Source organism: Haliotis rufescens, unplaced genomic scaffold (assembly GCF_023055435.1).
Source record: "Haliotis rufescens isolate VD_foot unplaced genomic scaffold, xgHalRufe1.0.p SCAF_66, whole genome shotgun sequence".
Lineage (NCBI taxonomy): Eukaryota > Metazoa > Mollusca > Gastropoda > Lepetellida > Haliotidae > Haliotis > Haliotis rufescens.
This window is the reverse complement of record NW_025964357.1, coordinates 1,427,364-1,441,583: the sequence shown is the minus strand read 5'-3', so window position 1 is coordinate 1,441,583 and position 14,220 is coordinate 1,427,364. Positions and strand designations below refer to the sequence as shown.

The 14,220-nt window shown below is 40.9% G+C and overlaps 1 protein-coding gene across 4 annotated transcripts in view; it reads left to right on the top strand.

Moving 5' to 3' along the window:
- The window catches only part of LOC124124907 (sorting nexin-14-like), a 105,125-nt gene that overhangs the window by 30,899 nt on the left and 60,006 nt on the right, over positions 1–14,220 (top strand). For all 4 annotated transcript variants that reach the window (XR_006859569.2, XM_046488197.2, XM_046488195.2 and 1 more), the window contains exons 5-14: positions 2,138–2,181; positions 2,545–2,632; positions 3,472–3,556; positions 4,410–4,566; positions 5,024–5,099; positions 5,286–5,330; positions 5,704–5,784; positions 8,894–9,014; positions 10,810–10,965; positions 11,165–11,222. Coding sequence is in view for 3 of the 4 variants with exons in the window: in XM_046488197.2 (XP_046344153.1) it covers positions 2,138–2,181; positions 2,545–2,632; positions 3,472–3,556; positions 4,410–4,566; positions 5,024–5,099; positions 5,286–5,330; positions 5,704–5,784; positions 8,894–9,014; positions 10,810–10,965; positions 11,165–11,222 (911 nt within the window). In the remaining variant the exon portion in view is untranslated. The remainder of the gene's footprint in view (positions 1–2,137; positions 2,182–2,544; positions 2,633–3,471; positions 3,557–4,409; positions 4,567–5,023; positions 5,100–5,285; positions 5,331–5,703; positions 5,785–8,893; positions 9,015–10,809; positions 10,966–11,164; positions 11,223–14,220) is intronic.

Genomic DNA, 14,220 nt, shown 5'->3' with positions numbered 1-14,220 from the left:
CTGGGGATTATATATTATAGCTGTGAATTACATATATTGTTAGATATCTAAATGTAAAGATTGTGGAGTTTATGAAGAACGATAAACTTTGAACATTCAATTGAAAACTTATTATCGGAAGTAGTAACATGCATAACATTTTTATAATAATGACAACATTGGTGTATAATAATAACTTTATTGATAATTTATACCAATAATGGCTCTAGTCGTGGCAACTTACAAACTTTCGGGAAGTTGTAATCTATCGGACCGTCATTTAGGCGATGTTTCTGACAGATCACGATCTGAAAAATACTATCATGAAAGTGTATCCCGTGGATAAGCCGACCCCTTTCTACAGAATCTTTTTTCTGGTCCTCAAAATCCGGCTTATACGCGGTCATATACCAATTCGGACCTTCATACACAACTTTTCCCTGTACCACGATACGATGGAGTTCTCTCCCATGTCAAACTGAGCACGAGGCCCGGCTTTTACTCGGCGCGACTTATGTAAATAATGAATTTTAATCAGTAAAATATGCATATTAAGATAAAATTAATGACACCTGAAATAGAGAACACGAATAATCATAAAAGTTAGTGAGTACATTTTTTTTCCGTTTACCGATACCACGAGGTTGCAGGATATGGGAAGGGAGGTATATGGGGATATAGTACATGAGGGAGGTATATGGGAAGAGAAGTATGTGGGGATGTAATAGATGAGAGAGGTATGTGGGGATATGGTATATGGGGAGGGAGGTATATGGGATGATATTGGATGGGGATGTATATGGGTAGATGATATTGGATGGTGAGGTATATGTGGGAGAGATAATATTGGGTGGGGATGTATATGGGTAGATGATATTGGATGGGGAGCTATATGGCGGAGATGATATTGGATGAGGAGGTATATGTGGGAGAGCTGATATTGGATGGGTAGGTATATGGGGGTGATGATATTGGATGGGGAGGTATATGTGGGAGAGCTGATGTTGGATGGGGAGGTATATGGGGGTGATGATATTGGATGGGGAGGTATATGTGGGAGAGCTGATATTGGATTGGGAGGTATATGGGAGTGATGATATTGGATGGGGAGGTATATGGGAGAGCTGATATTGGATGGGGATGTATATGGGAGAGATGATATTGGATAGGGAGGTATATGGAGAAGATGATATTGGATGGTGAGGTATATGTGGGAGAGATGATATTGGATGGGGAGGTATATGAGAGAGATAATATTGGATGGGGATGTATATAGGAGAGATGATATTGGATGGTGAGGTATATGGGATGATATTGGATGGGGATGTATATGGGTAGATGATATTGGATGGTGAGGTATATGTGGGAGAGATAATATTGGGTGGGGATGTATATGGGAGAGATGATATTGGATGGGGAGGTATATGTTGGAGAGATGATATTGGGTGGGGATGTATATGGGAGAGATGATATTGGATTGGGAGGTATATGGGAGATGATATTGGATGGGGAGGTATATGGGAGATGATATTGGATGGGGAGGTATATGTGGGAGAGATAATATTGGGTGGGGATGTAAATAGGAGAGATGATATTGGATAGGGAGGTATATGGGAGAGATGATATTGGATGGGGAGGTATATGGGAAAGACTATATTGGATGGGGAGGTATATGGGGGTGATGATATTGGATGGGGAGGTATATGGGAGAGATGATATTGGATGGGGAGGTATATGGGGGTGATGATATTGGATGGGGAGGTATATGGGAGATGATATTGGATGGGGAGGTATATGGGGGTGATGATATTGGATGGGGAGGTATATGGGAGAGATGATATTGGATGGGGAGGTATATGGGAGAGCTGATATTGGATGGGGAGGTATATGTGGGAGAGCTGATATTGGATTGGGAGGTATATGGGAGAGATGATATTGGATGGGGAGGTATATGAGAGAGACTATATTTGATGGGGAGGTATATGGGAGAGATGATATTGGATGGGGAGGTATATGGGAGAGATGTGTTGGATGGGGAGGTATATGGGAGAGATGTGTTGGATGGGGAGGTATATGGGAGAGATGATATTGGATGGGGAGGTTTTCAGCCCTATGTGTCTTTGAATCATTGTAATAATTGTATATCTTTGACTTTCAGTTTTTCAGTATTATTTTCAAGGAGTTTGTCTACACATGGTATAAGTAAGTTGTTGTTTTGTCCTCCGTCAACATGTTATAACTAACTGACAATGTAGTAAAACTCTGTAATAAATATATCCCACAATGTATTCAATATTGGAATCAAATACTTAATTGTCATTACTGGGGTCCATCTATTTGTAATGTTAAGATGACTAGAAACAGGGTTTCACCAGGAATAACTTTTGCAGCAGCGACCCATCACTAACATCATTATGTTGGTGAAACTGGTATGAAGTACACCTCTAGTATTGCTGGAATAGGTCTTCATTTGAAAGATAATCATGCTTCAGACTTGTTCATTTCTTGTCCGTTTACATGAAAGATTGTAGGTGAATCAGGTGTGGGTCTCCTGGTGTGTTGTAGGGACCTCAGCACAGATGAGGAGTTTGCAGATGAACTGCGGAGCAACATCAGATTTATTGCAGCTGTGTTTCTACGCAGAGCTAAGAAGGTAACTCCCTCTCAGTTTGTATTACTTTTCTGAAATCTGACACTCGTTAATCCGACAATCGGCTTTCTACAACTCTAATGATGGGAACCGATTATGTCAGTGTAATTTGGACCCGTTAAATCCAACAGTCTCACACATCTAATTTGCAACAAATTACGAAATCACTCATTAATGAGTCTCGTTAATCTGACACAGTGATCACTTTACTCCATGGTCACCTGCCCGCAAGTACACAGCCCGTGTTTTGATGCGAGACGAGTCGGCGAGTAGCTGCATATTTCAACGGCTGTAGAGATAAGCTTGCTTAACAATAAATTAATTCTTTAAATAAACAAAACAGGATTAATCACATGCTTAGATTACCTCAATCTCATTAAAATCAGATACAAGTTCTCGCTCCTGCTGAGAACATCCAATCACATCAGAACAGTCACATCAGCACAACCTTCGTGAACATTGACCAACCAATGAAATGACTAACAGGAAGTCGACATAGCCACTAAGAAAGCAACTTTCTTGAGCTTTGCGGCACTGGTTTCAAATTGGCAACTTCCATTCCAGACAAGTATTTTGAATCAGTCATATACCCTGTAACAGTAGTTTTGTGCCTTTAGAGGCTGCATGATTAGAAAACATTTTCCGCTAACTAATTTAATTCTTTTATTACGTGTTTGTATCGTTATCTATCGTGTAGTTTTCCGATTTTCAATCATGAACATTGATACTACTTTGTTTCGTTTATCTGACATACTTGTTAATCCGACATAATCATAGGCAACCAACCATGTTGTATAAACAAGACTTGACTGTATGAACCATGTTGTTTCATATACTTTCAGATTGATATTCCTAACCTTGTAATCCATAAACTGGTGAAGGCAGCGATAGAACACCTAGACTGCTGTATACGGGCCAAGGTACATGGTGAGTTTACTGTTGTATACAGACCAAGGTACATGGTGAGTTTACTGTTGTATACAGACCAAGGTACATGGTGAGTTTACTGTTGTATACAGACCAAGGTACATGGTGAGTTTACTGTTGTATACAGACCAAGGTACATGGTGAGTTTACTGTTGTATATAGACCAAGGTACATGGTGAGTTTACTGTTTTTATACAGACCAAAGTACATGGTGAGTTTACTGTTGTATACAGACCAAGGTACATGGTGAGTTTACTGTTGTATACAGACCAAGGTACATGGTGAGTTTACTGTTGTATACAGACCAAGGTACATGGTGAGTTTACTGTTGTATACAGACCAAGGTACATGGTGAGTTTACTGTTGTATATAGACCAAGGTACATGGTGAGTTTACTGTTTTTATACAGACCAAAGTACATGGTGAGTTTACTGTTGTATACAGACCAAGGTACATGGTGAGTTTACTGTTGTATACAGACCAAGGTACATGGTGAGTTTACTGTTGTATACAGACCAGGATACATTGTGGGTTAATGTGATCGGAAGATCAGAGCTACTTGTTACTCTGCCTGCCACTCAGCATTAAGGGGATAAAACAAGGACTGGTCAGCTTGGAGTCATGATACTGTGTCTGAGAGGGGATTCCATGTTCAATCCACGTCTTGGAATCTCAGTGGGTTGGCATCACTAGTCTCGACTAGTTCACACACTGTTTAAATGCAATGTGATTGTGTGGTGTTCACCTAATGGTGTTTTATCAGTTGAGGTAACTACACCACTCATGATACTTCTGGATACTGTTCAGTGGGGCAACACTGGAATTTGTACAGTATTCATGTGCTGTGTTTCAGCTGAAGGTTCCACTGACTTTCAGCAGTGTGTGATTGACTACCTGGGGCAAGACACTCACGTAGCAATGTGGAGTCGTAAAGCAGAACTCGAGTATCTCAGAAGAATGGCAGAGAGTCTCTTCCCCTATATCCTCAGACCCCAGGCCCTGCACTCTAAGTAAGTAACATTGATAAAATCTCTTCCACTATGTCCTCAGACCTCAGACCCTGCACTCTAAGTAAGTAACATTGATAAAATCTCTTTCCCTATATCCTCAGACCCCAGGCCCTGCACTCTAAGTAAGTAACATCGATAGAATCTCTTTCCCTATATCCTCAGACCTCAGACCCTGCACTCTAAGTAAGTAACATTGATAGAATCTCTTTCCCTATATTCTCAGACCTCAGGCCCTGCACTCTAAGTAGATAACATTGATAAAATCTCTTCCACTATGTCCTCAGACCTCAGACCCTGCACTTTAAGTAAGTAACATTGATAGAGTGTCTTTTTCCCCTTTTCAGACTTCCAGTTAACACTGGTAGATCATTTCACAGAAATGTCCATCCTTGAGTGTGCATGTCATTGTGTTTATGGCTTAAAGGCAAGGTAATCTGTATATTTTGTTTGTTTCCAGAAGTACCTGTGCGCTGTTGAGGGAGATGCTGGCAGGCTCAGTGCTGTTGCCTGCAGTAGATGCTGTTGCTAACCCAGTTCGTATGATGACTGTATTGTGATTCTGTTCAAGTACTATAATTATCTGTGACAGATGTACATTCATCATGAGTGATACTGATTTTCTGAAAATACGTATATACTATAACATGGATTTGAGTATTAAAGTTACAACTGAATAGATTTGGGTGTTCATGTTTAGGATACTTCCTTCCTCCTTGCAGGACCTGGTAAACAACTTGATTCTCATCTTCCTGGATAATACTCCTGTGAGTAGCCACCACGACTCATACTTCACACATGTGTGTTGATGGAAGGTGCAATACCAAATGTCCATGTTATATCTTACATTCTGGGTCAGCCTTAGTTCTTGTTAAACATACTACCGGTATGTGGTTGTTCAAAATATCTCAAAATGAGTGATTGACTGGACATGGTATTTCTCTGTCAGAATATGCAAACAATACACTTGCCATAAAGAAATACAAATCTTATCTTACCCCTATAAATAGTCCTGATGGAACATGTTACATTCTGATTTAAAAGCTGCCATCTTCTTTGTTGTAAGATGGAAAGTTGTAAACTATCGGATTGTTTGTTCTGTTATATTTCATTGACTGACTGTCACTGCTGTACTTTCAGCCCCCTGTAGCCAAGGAGCCTCCATCTCCCATGGTGCCTTATCTTGAGGCTTTTGCTCAGCCCCTCAACCAGAACAAATCTGTAAGTGTTGTTTCCTAATACTGCAGCTGTACTCATTATCGATCCAGTTGTGCACATACCCCTGGCAAACACCAGGCCTGGGGCCCCCTTTCACAAACTGTCTGAGATCCAACTTTAGTAAGTCTGTGTCAGGTTGTGGGAGTTAGGAAAGCCGTAGGAATATCATAACTCTGGAAAAGAGGGCCCTCTGGTCACGAAGTATTCATGGAGCTGTACCTATCCTAAGACTATGTTATAGCGTGAGAGTTAGGGACTGAGTTGGCTTATGTATGTGATCTTGTGGTACAACATGTCTTGTCTGTTGTTAAGTGCATCTGCTAGGGATTTCTAAGATGAAGAAATAGTGTTGTGGTGGCAATATTTGAGATGTAAGCTCTGATAATAATCGAAACTTGTATGTTTGTGCACTGCCTGAGGCTGTGAAGCAATATATATGTATTCATATTTTATTTATTAAGGTATTTATGTTTTTATCAGAAAATTACACAATTTGTGAAAGAGTGGTGATTGTGTGTCTCCAGCACTTTTCTATTTTGATTTGTCATATAAACAGCAGACTGGATATTCTGTTACTTGCATCACATAAGAAAAAACATCATGCTTTAAGAAGCATTGATGAGAGTTGAAACTATGTGTAACATACAGGGATGTGAAATCTCCGCGGAAACGCGGAAAATCGCGTTTTTTAAAACAGTAGTCCTCGGGAAAAAAACATCTTCCGCGTAAAAATTTAATACAATTTTAAAAAAAAACACTCCGAAAAATATGATCGAAAACCGGACAATTGGCGCGGATTGTCCTGTTTTCGATCAGAGCTTTCACAGCTTAGGTTTTCGGACATCATACGTTTTCTGTCACGAATACTTGCACTATAACGTGGGGTGTGGCGTCACAGAGAAATTGTAAATACTCAGAGTCAGCTGATGGCTTGTTTTTAAGATAAAGTTGTCTTTTAATCCTGTAAGTGAATGAGATGTTTTACAGTTGTTCATGTAATAAGCGAGAAAACTATGAATGTTTCTTCAGCGTCCAAAACCCCATGTCATGGGGATATATGTTGTATTAATGTCTTATGTTTGCTATGGACGTTTGTTTTTTTCATCAAAAGGTAAGTACAAGGTAAGTTTTTTTCAATATGCTTCAACATGGGGAAAGGGTCAGACATTGCACGCTTGTGACAGTTGTCCTTGTGTCTGGGGGATGGGGGTTGAAGTTTATGGCAGTATTGCTCCCAGACCTGGTGGGTAGCCAGGTGCGCGAAAGCTATGCCCAATTTTATAAAAGTACTGACTTAACTTCGAAATTTTACTGCATCTGCCATCTTGTTTATTTGACTTATTGACTTTGGCCATTGACTTATTATATTTCTTGGTGTGAATGTTGTCCAAACTGCACGAAATTGCTTAAAATGCAATCAAATGTTTTAAAAATTTCTGGGGGGGCATGCCCCCAGACCCCCCTAGACTTTTCCTCTTTTTTCGGGAAAACCTGCTCACATGCCTGAACATATATGTAATTTTTGTGTTTATTCCATGAAACAATATTCCATTTTGTTTATCCTCAATATTATGCAGAAATAATTACACAGCATTGCTGATGGCAAATTTTGTTAAGTTACTGTAAATGTTGACTTTTATACTGTTGACTCCTTATCCAGGTGAGCTACAGTGCCATGGCAGATGAAATTGTACTAATTTATTGTGGCCTAAGGCAGCTTGTGATGTGAGCAGCTGTGTTGTGTGAAGTATTGCCTGTTTGTTCAGTGTGTGAAGAATTGTCTGTTTGTGAAGAATGGTCTGTTTGTGCAGTGTGTGAAGAATTGTCTGTTTGTGCTGTGTGTGAAGTATTGTCTGTTTGTCCAGTGTGTGAAGTATTGTCTGTTTGTGCAGTGTGTGAAGTATTGTCTGTTTGTGAAGTATTGTCTGTTTGTGCAGTGTGTGAAGAACTGTCTGTTTGTGCAGTGTGTGAAGAATTGTCTGTTTGTGCAGTGTCTGAAGTATTGTCTGCTTGTGCTGTGTGTGAAGTATTGTCTGTTTGTCCAGTGTGTGAAGTATTGCCTGTTTGTCCAGTGTGTGAAGTATTGTCTGTTTTTGCAGTGTCTGAAGTATTGTCTGTTTGTGCAGTGTCTGAAGTATTGTCTGTTTGTGCAGTGTGTGAAGTATTGTCTGTTTGTGCAGTGTGTGAAGTATTGCCTGTTTGTGCAGTGTGTGAAGTATTGTCTGTTTGTGCTGTGTGTGAAGTATTGTCTGTTTGTGAATTATTGCCTGTTTGTGCAGTGTGTGAAGTATTGTATGTATGTGAAGTATTGCCTGTTTGTGCAGCGTGTGAAGTATTGTCTGTTTGTGCAGTGTGTGAAGTATTGCCTGTTTGTGAAGTATTGCCTGTTTGTGCTGTGTGTGAAGTATTGCTTGTATGTGAAGTATTGCCTGTTTGTGAAGTATTGCCTGTTTGTGCAGTGTGTGAAGTATTGCCTGTTTGTGCAGTGTGTGAAGTATTGTCTGTTTGTGAAGTATTGCTTGTTTGTGCAGTGTGTGAAGTATTGCCTGTTTGTGCAGTGTGTGAAGTATTGTCTGTGAAGTATTGCCTGTTTGTAAAGTATTGTCTGTTTGTGAAGTATTGCCTGTTTGTGCAGTGTGTGAAGAATTGTCTGTTTGTGCAGTGTGTGAAGTATTGTCTCTTTGTGAAGTATTGTCTGTTTGTGCTGTGTGTGAAGTATTGTCTGTTTGTGAAGTATTGTCTGTTTCTGCAGGGTGTGAAGTATTGTCTGTTTGTGAAGTATTGCCTGTTTGTGCAGTGTGTGAAGTATTGTCTGTTTGTGCAGTTTGTGAAGGATTGTCTGTTTGTGAAGTATTGTCTGTTTGTGCAGTGTGTGAAGTATTGTCTTATTGTGATGTATTGCCTGTTTGTGCAGTGTGTACAGGATTGCCTGTTTGTGAAGTATTGTCTGTTTGTGCAGTGTGTGAAGTATCGTCTGTTTGTGCAGTGTGTGAAGTATTGTCTGTTTGTGAAGTATTGCCTGTTTGTGCAGTGTGTGAAGTATCGTCTGTTTGTGCAGTGTGTGAAGTATTGCCTGTTAGTGCAGTGTGTGAAGTATTGCCTGTTTGTGCAGTGTCTGCGCCTGGAGCTGAAGGAGGTTATCAACAAGGACACCCCCGAGTTGCTGTACCCGTTCATGCAGTTCCTCAAAAGCGAGGCAGCAGTCAATGTTCTACAGTTCTGTCTAGCTTGTGGTGAGTCACTGTGCTGTGCCTTGGTCATTTACAGAATATAATGGCTTGTGTCACCTGACAAGGAATTCAGATTTCCTGTTCATGTGTGATTTGTTATTAAGCTTTAACTGATTGTTTTGAAGAATGGCTTTTGGTTATTAGTGTACATGGTATATAACTATCGGCAGATCAGTGCTACAATATGAACTGTCCATTTATCAAAAGGGGATATTCACCTTAGGTATTTGACAGTCTCTCATATCATATCAGTCAAATAGATCCCTTGTGTGGTCGGTTCTTTGTGTGGTAATATGACTAAACAACATATGATCATGTATGATGGCCAAACATCTTTCAGTTGTGTAGACACCTTTAGCATCAATATTTGACAATTGTTTGTGCTACTAAACAAGTATTTACAATCCCTATTATTTCTGAGTCTCATCTCCATATCTGGAAACAAAGATATGTAAAATCGCGTTGCAAGAAAAAATGGGAGATTCTATGAGTCAGAACAAATCTTGTGAACTAACTAAATGAATATCTGATGCTCCTGGGAAGAGAGACTGAATGTAGTCATGTAGTCAGCAACTCGGTGTGGTGAAAATTGAAACCTCCTAATTTGTATACATTTACCAGCCAATGAGAAAGCAGCATCTCCCATCAAGTGGGAGAATGTAATAGGTTTGATTGCCCTGAATGTCATACAAGATATACATAGTAAGTAAGTAGTGCTTGGAGAGTCCACCTACAGGTTTTACAAAGATTTCACTTCTGCGGTGTTGACTGCATGTATGTTATTAAAGCGGCTTTACATGCTTTATGCATGTACAAAACTCATAACAGTACATGTATTATTAATCTTGTGAGATTGTGATTCATATCAATTGATATATGAAAATGTAGCACATGTGCATGTTAGTTATTACTTAGAAGTATATATACTGGTAGCAAAATTATTATTAGATTACCGGTATAATAATCCTGAACATTGATATTTATGGACAAATGATAATATTAATCTTATTTCACAAAAGTGTGAAAAAAATATTATCTCTAGAAATGGCATTACTCTCATAAAAATCACATTCATTCTGGGTGATTTTCTACCATAAAGACTTTCCGTGTAAAGCCCACGGTCTGTCAGGAATTGAGTGACCAAGTCAATAAGCCTTTACCACCTGATTCCTGTATTTAACTTGTGCAACAAACACAGCTAGGTTGCTAGGGACGTACTCTAACATGGAAGGCCCATGGGATTCCATGTGTCTAGTTGGGGCTCCATGCACATATATTCATGTTGTAATATACTGTTCATGTGAAATGATAATATACTCTCCCCAAACAGTAGGAGATCATGCAATAATTAGTCATCAGAAGAAAGATTACCTTTTAAAAATAAATGCCAGAGATAAAAGGATTTCGGAACCAAAACATTCCAACATACCCGAAACACTGCACGTGGACCATGCAGTTCCTCCATGCAGTGAAAGGTTGTCAAATCACTGAACCATTTGTATTGTTGATTTTCATTATCCACAGTAATACATAAGCTCTCTACGCAGTATTTGTGCTCAGATTGGGAACGCATCATCTACAGCGCGTGACATGATTACCACTGATGAATGACTATATGAATAGCAGTGATGAATGGCTGCATCATTACCAGTGATAACTGATTAATAAAAGTGAAGTGTGGTGAATAGCTCTGAAATTGCTGATATATAGTAAAACAATTTTCACTCAATGTGGTGAATTAATTTGTATGTATTGTAGATTAATTACTACAACTGTACAAATCTACATGTGCCTGCAGATGACTTCAATGAGCGTATCCTGAGTCCCAGTGTTTCCCAGAGTGAGTTAGTAGAGCTGCACAACATGGCCAAGGATCTCTACAACAGCTACTGTGCTCCCACTGCCTTGGATAGGATCAAGTTTGATGAACAAATTGTCAAAGAACTTGAAGGAGGTTGGTGATGTTTTCATGAGGAACACTGATGTCATACTTTGGCCCAAACCATCATAAACTACAATTCTGAATTAGCATTGGGATTTGTATGTCAAACCAGGCACAACTTGGCACTTATAACATGAATAATGAGCCAACTTCATGAATCAAAATGACATGTATTTCTGTCCAAGCTTTGTATTTTTTATTTGTTGTACAGTCATTAAAGGTCCTCCTGATGGGGTGGTCAAACTGCGGACATCCACACCACTCTTCAAGTAAGTCACGTGACTATCTCTTTGTTGCCACAGAAACTGCACCCTACCATTTTCAAGCTGGTATCACTTCCACATAAGAATGGTTAAATAAGTGTTTGTTTCCAGATAATTTACTTTTTATGAATCAGATGAACTCAGGAAGTAATTTCGCTTCGTGTTCCTTTTGATTTGAGTTCAAGGCAAACTTGCTCCTAGTTATCTCACTCTTCAGTCACTTGTCCTTCCTTTAGTGCAGCAGCATACATGACCTACTCCCTTGTCCTTCCTTTAGTACAACAGCATACATGACCTACTCCCTTGTCCTTCCTTTAGTGCAGCAGCATACATGACCTACTCTCTTGTCCTTCCTTTAGTGCAACAGTATACATGACCTACTCCCTTGTCCTTCCTTTAGTGCAACAGCATACATGACCTTGTCCCTTGTCCTTCCTTTAGTGCAGCAGCATACAAGACCTACTCGTTTGTCCTTCCATATGTGCAACAGCATCCATGACCTACTCCCTTGTCCTTCCTTATGTGGAACAGCATACATGACCTACTCCCTTGTCCTTCCTTTAGTGCAACAGCATACATGATCTACTCCCTTGTCCTTCCTTTAGTGCAGCAGTATACATGACCTACTCCCTTGTCCTTCCTTTAGTGCAACAGCATACATGACCTACTCCCTTGTCCTTCCTTTAGTGCAGCAGTATACATGACCTACTCCCTTGTCCTTCCTTTAGTGCAGCAGCATACATGACCTTTTCCCTTGTCCTTCCTTTAGTACAACAGCATATGTGACCTACTCCCTCGTCCTTCCTTTAGTGCAACAGCATACATCACCTACTCCCTTGTCCTTCCTTATGTGCAACAGCATACATGACCTACTCCCTTGTCCTTCCTTTAGTGCAACAGCATACATGACCTACTCCCTTGTCCTTCCTTTAGTGCAACAGCATACATGACCTTGTCCCTTGTCCTTCCTTTAGTGCAGCAGCAAACATGACCTACTCCCTTGTCCTTCCTTTAGTGCAACAGCATACATGACCTACTCCCTTGTCCTTCCATATGTGCAACAGCATCCATGACCTACTCCCTTGTCCTTCCTTATGTGCAACAGCATACATGACCTACTCCCTTGTCCTTCCTTTAGTGCAACAGCATACATGACCTACTCCCTTGTCCTTCCTTTAGTACAACAGCATACATGACCTACTCATTTGTCCTTCCATATGTGCAACAGCATCCATGACCTACTCCCTTGTCCTTCCTTATGTGGAACAGCATACATGACCTACTCCCTTGTCCTTCCTTTAGTGCAACAGCATACATGATCTACTCCCTTGTCCTTCCTTTAGTGCAGCAGTATACATGACCTACTCCCTTGTCCTTCCTTTAGTGCAGCAGCATACATGACCTACTCCCTTGTCCTTCCTTTAGTGCAGCAGTATACATGACCTACTCCCTTGTCCTTCCTTTAGTGCAGCAGCATACATGACCTTTTCCCTCGTCCTCCCTTTAGTGCAACAGCATACATGACCTACTCCCTCGTCCTTCCTTTAGTACAACAGCATACATGACCTACTCCCTTGTCCTTCCTTTAGTACAACAGCATACATGACCTTGTCCCTTGTTTTTCTTGAGTGCAGCAGCATACATGACCTTTTCCCTCGTCCTCCCTTTAGTGCAACAGCATACATGACCTACTCCCTCGTCCTTCCTTTAGTACAACAGCATACATGACCTACTCCCTTGTCCTTCCTTTAGTACAACAGCATACATGACCTACTCCCTTGTCCTTCCTTTAGTGCAGCAGCATACAGGACCTACTCCCTTGTCCTTCCTATAGTGCAGCAGGATACATGACCTACTCCCTTGTCCTTCCTGTAGTGCAGCAGCATACATGACCTACTCCCTCGTCCTTCCTTTAGTGCAGCAGCATACATGACCTACTCCCTTGTCCTTCCTTTAGTGCAGCAGCATCCATGACCTACTCCCTTGTCCTTCCTTTAGTGCAACAGCATACATGACCTACTCCCTTGTCCTTCCTTTAGTACAACAGCATACATGACCTACTCCCTTGTCCTTCCTTTAGTACAACAGCATACATGACCTACTCCCTTGTTTTTCTTTAGTGCAGCAGCATACATGACATACTCCCTTGTCCTTCCTATAGTGCAGCAGGATACATGACCTACTCCCTTGTCCTTCCTTTAGTGCAGCAGCATACATGACGTACTCCCTTGTCCTTCCTTTAGTGCAGCAGTATACATGACCTACTCCCTTGTCCTTCCTATAGTGCAGCAGGATACATGACCTACTCCCTTGTCCTTCCTTTAGTGCAGCAGGATACATGACCTACTCCCTTGTCCTTCCTTTAGTGCAGCAGCATACATGACCTACTCCCTTGTCCTTCCTTTAGTGCAGCAGCATACATGACCTCGTCCCTTGTCCTTCCTTTAGTGCAACAGCATACATGACCTACTCCCTTGTCCTTCCTTTAGTGCAGCAGCATACATGACCTACTCCCTTGTCATTCCATATGTGTGGCAGTATACATGTCCAACTCGCTTGTCATTCCGTATGTGTGGCAGTATACAGGACCTACTCCCTTGTCATTCCGTACATGTGGCAGTATACAGGACCTCGTCCCTTGTCATTCCATATGTGTAGCAGTATACAGGACCTCGTCTCTTGTCGTTCCGTATGTGTGGCAGTATACATGACCTACTCCCTTGTCCTTCCTTTAGTGCAGCAGCATACATGACCTACTCCCTCGTCCTTCCTTTAGTGCAGCAGCATACATGACGTACTCCCTTGTCCTTCCTTTAGTGCAGCAGCATACAGGACCTACTCCCTCGTCCTTCCTTTAGTGCAGCAGCAAACATGACCTACTCCCTCGTCCTTCCTTTAGTGCAGCAGCAAACTTGACCTACTCCCTTGTCATTCCATATGTGTGGCAGTATACATGTCCAACTCTCTTGTCATTCCGTATGTGTGGCAGTATGCATGACCTTGT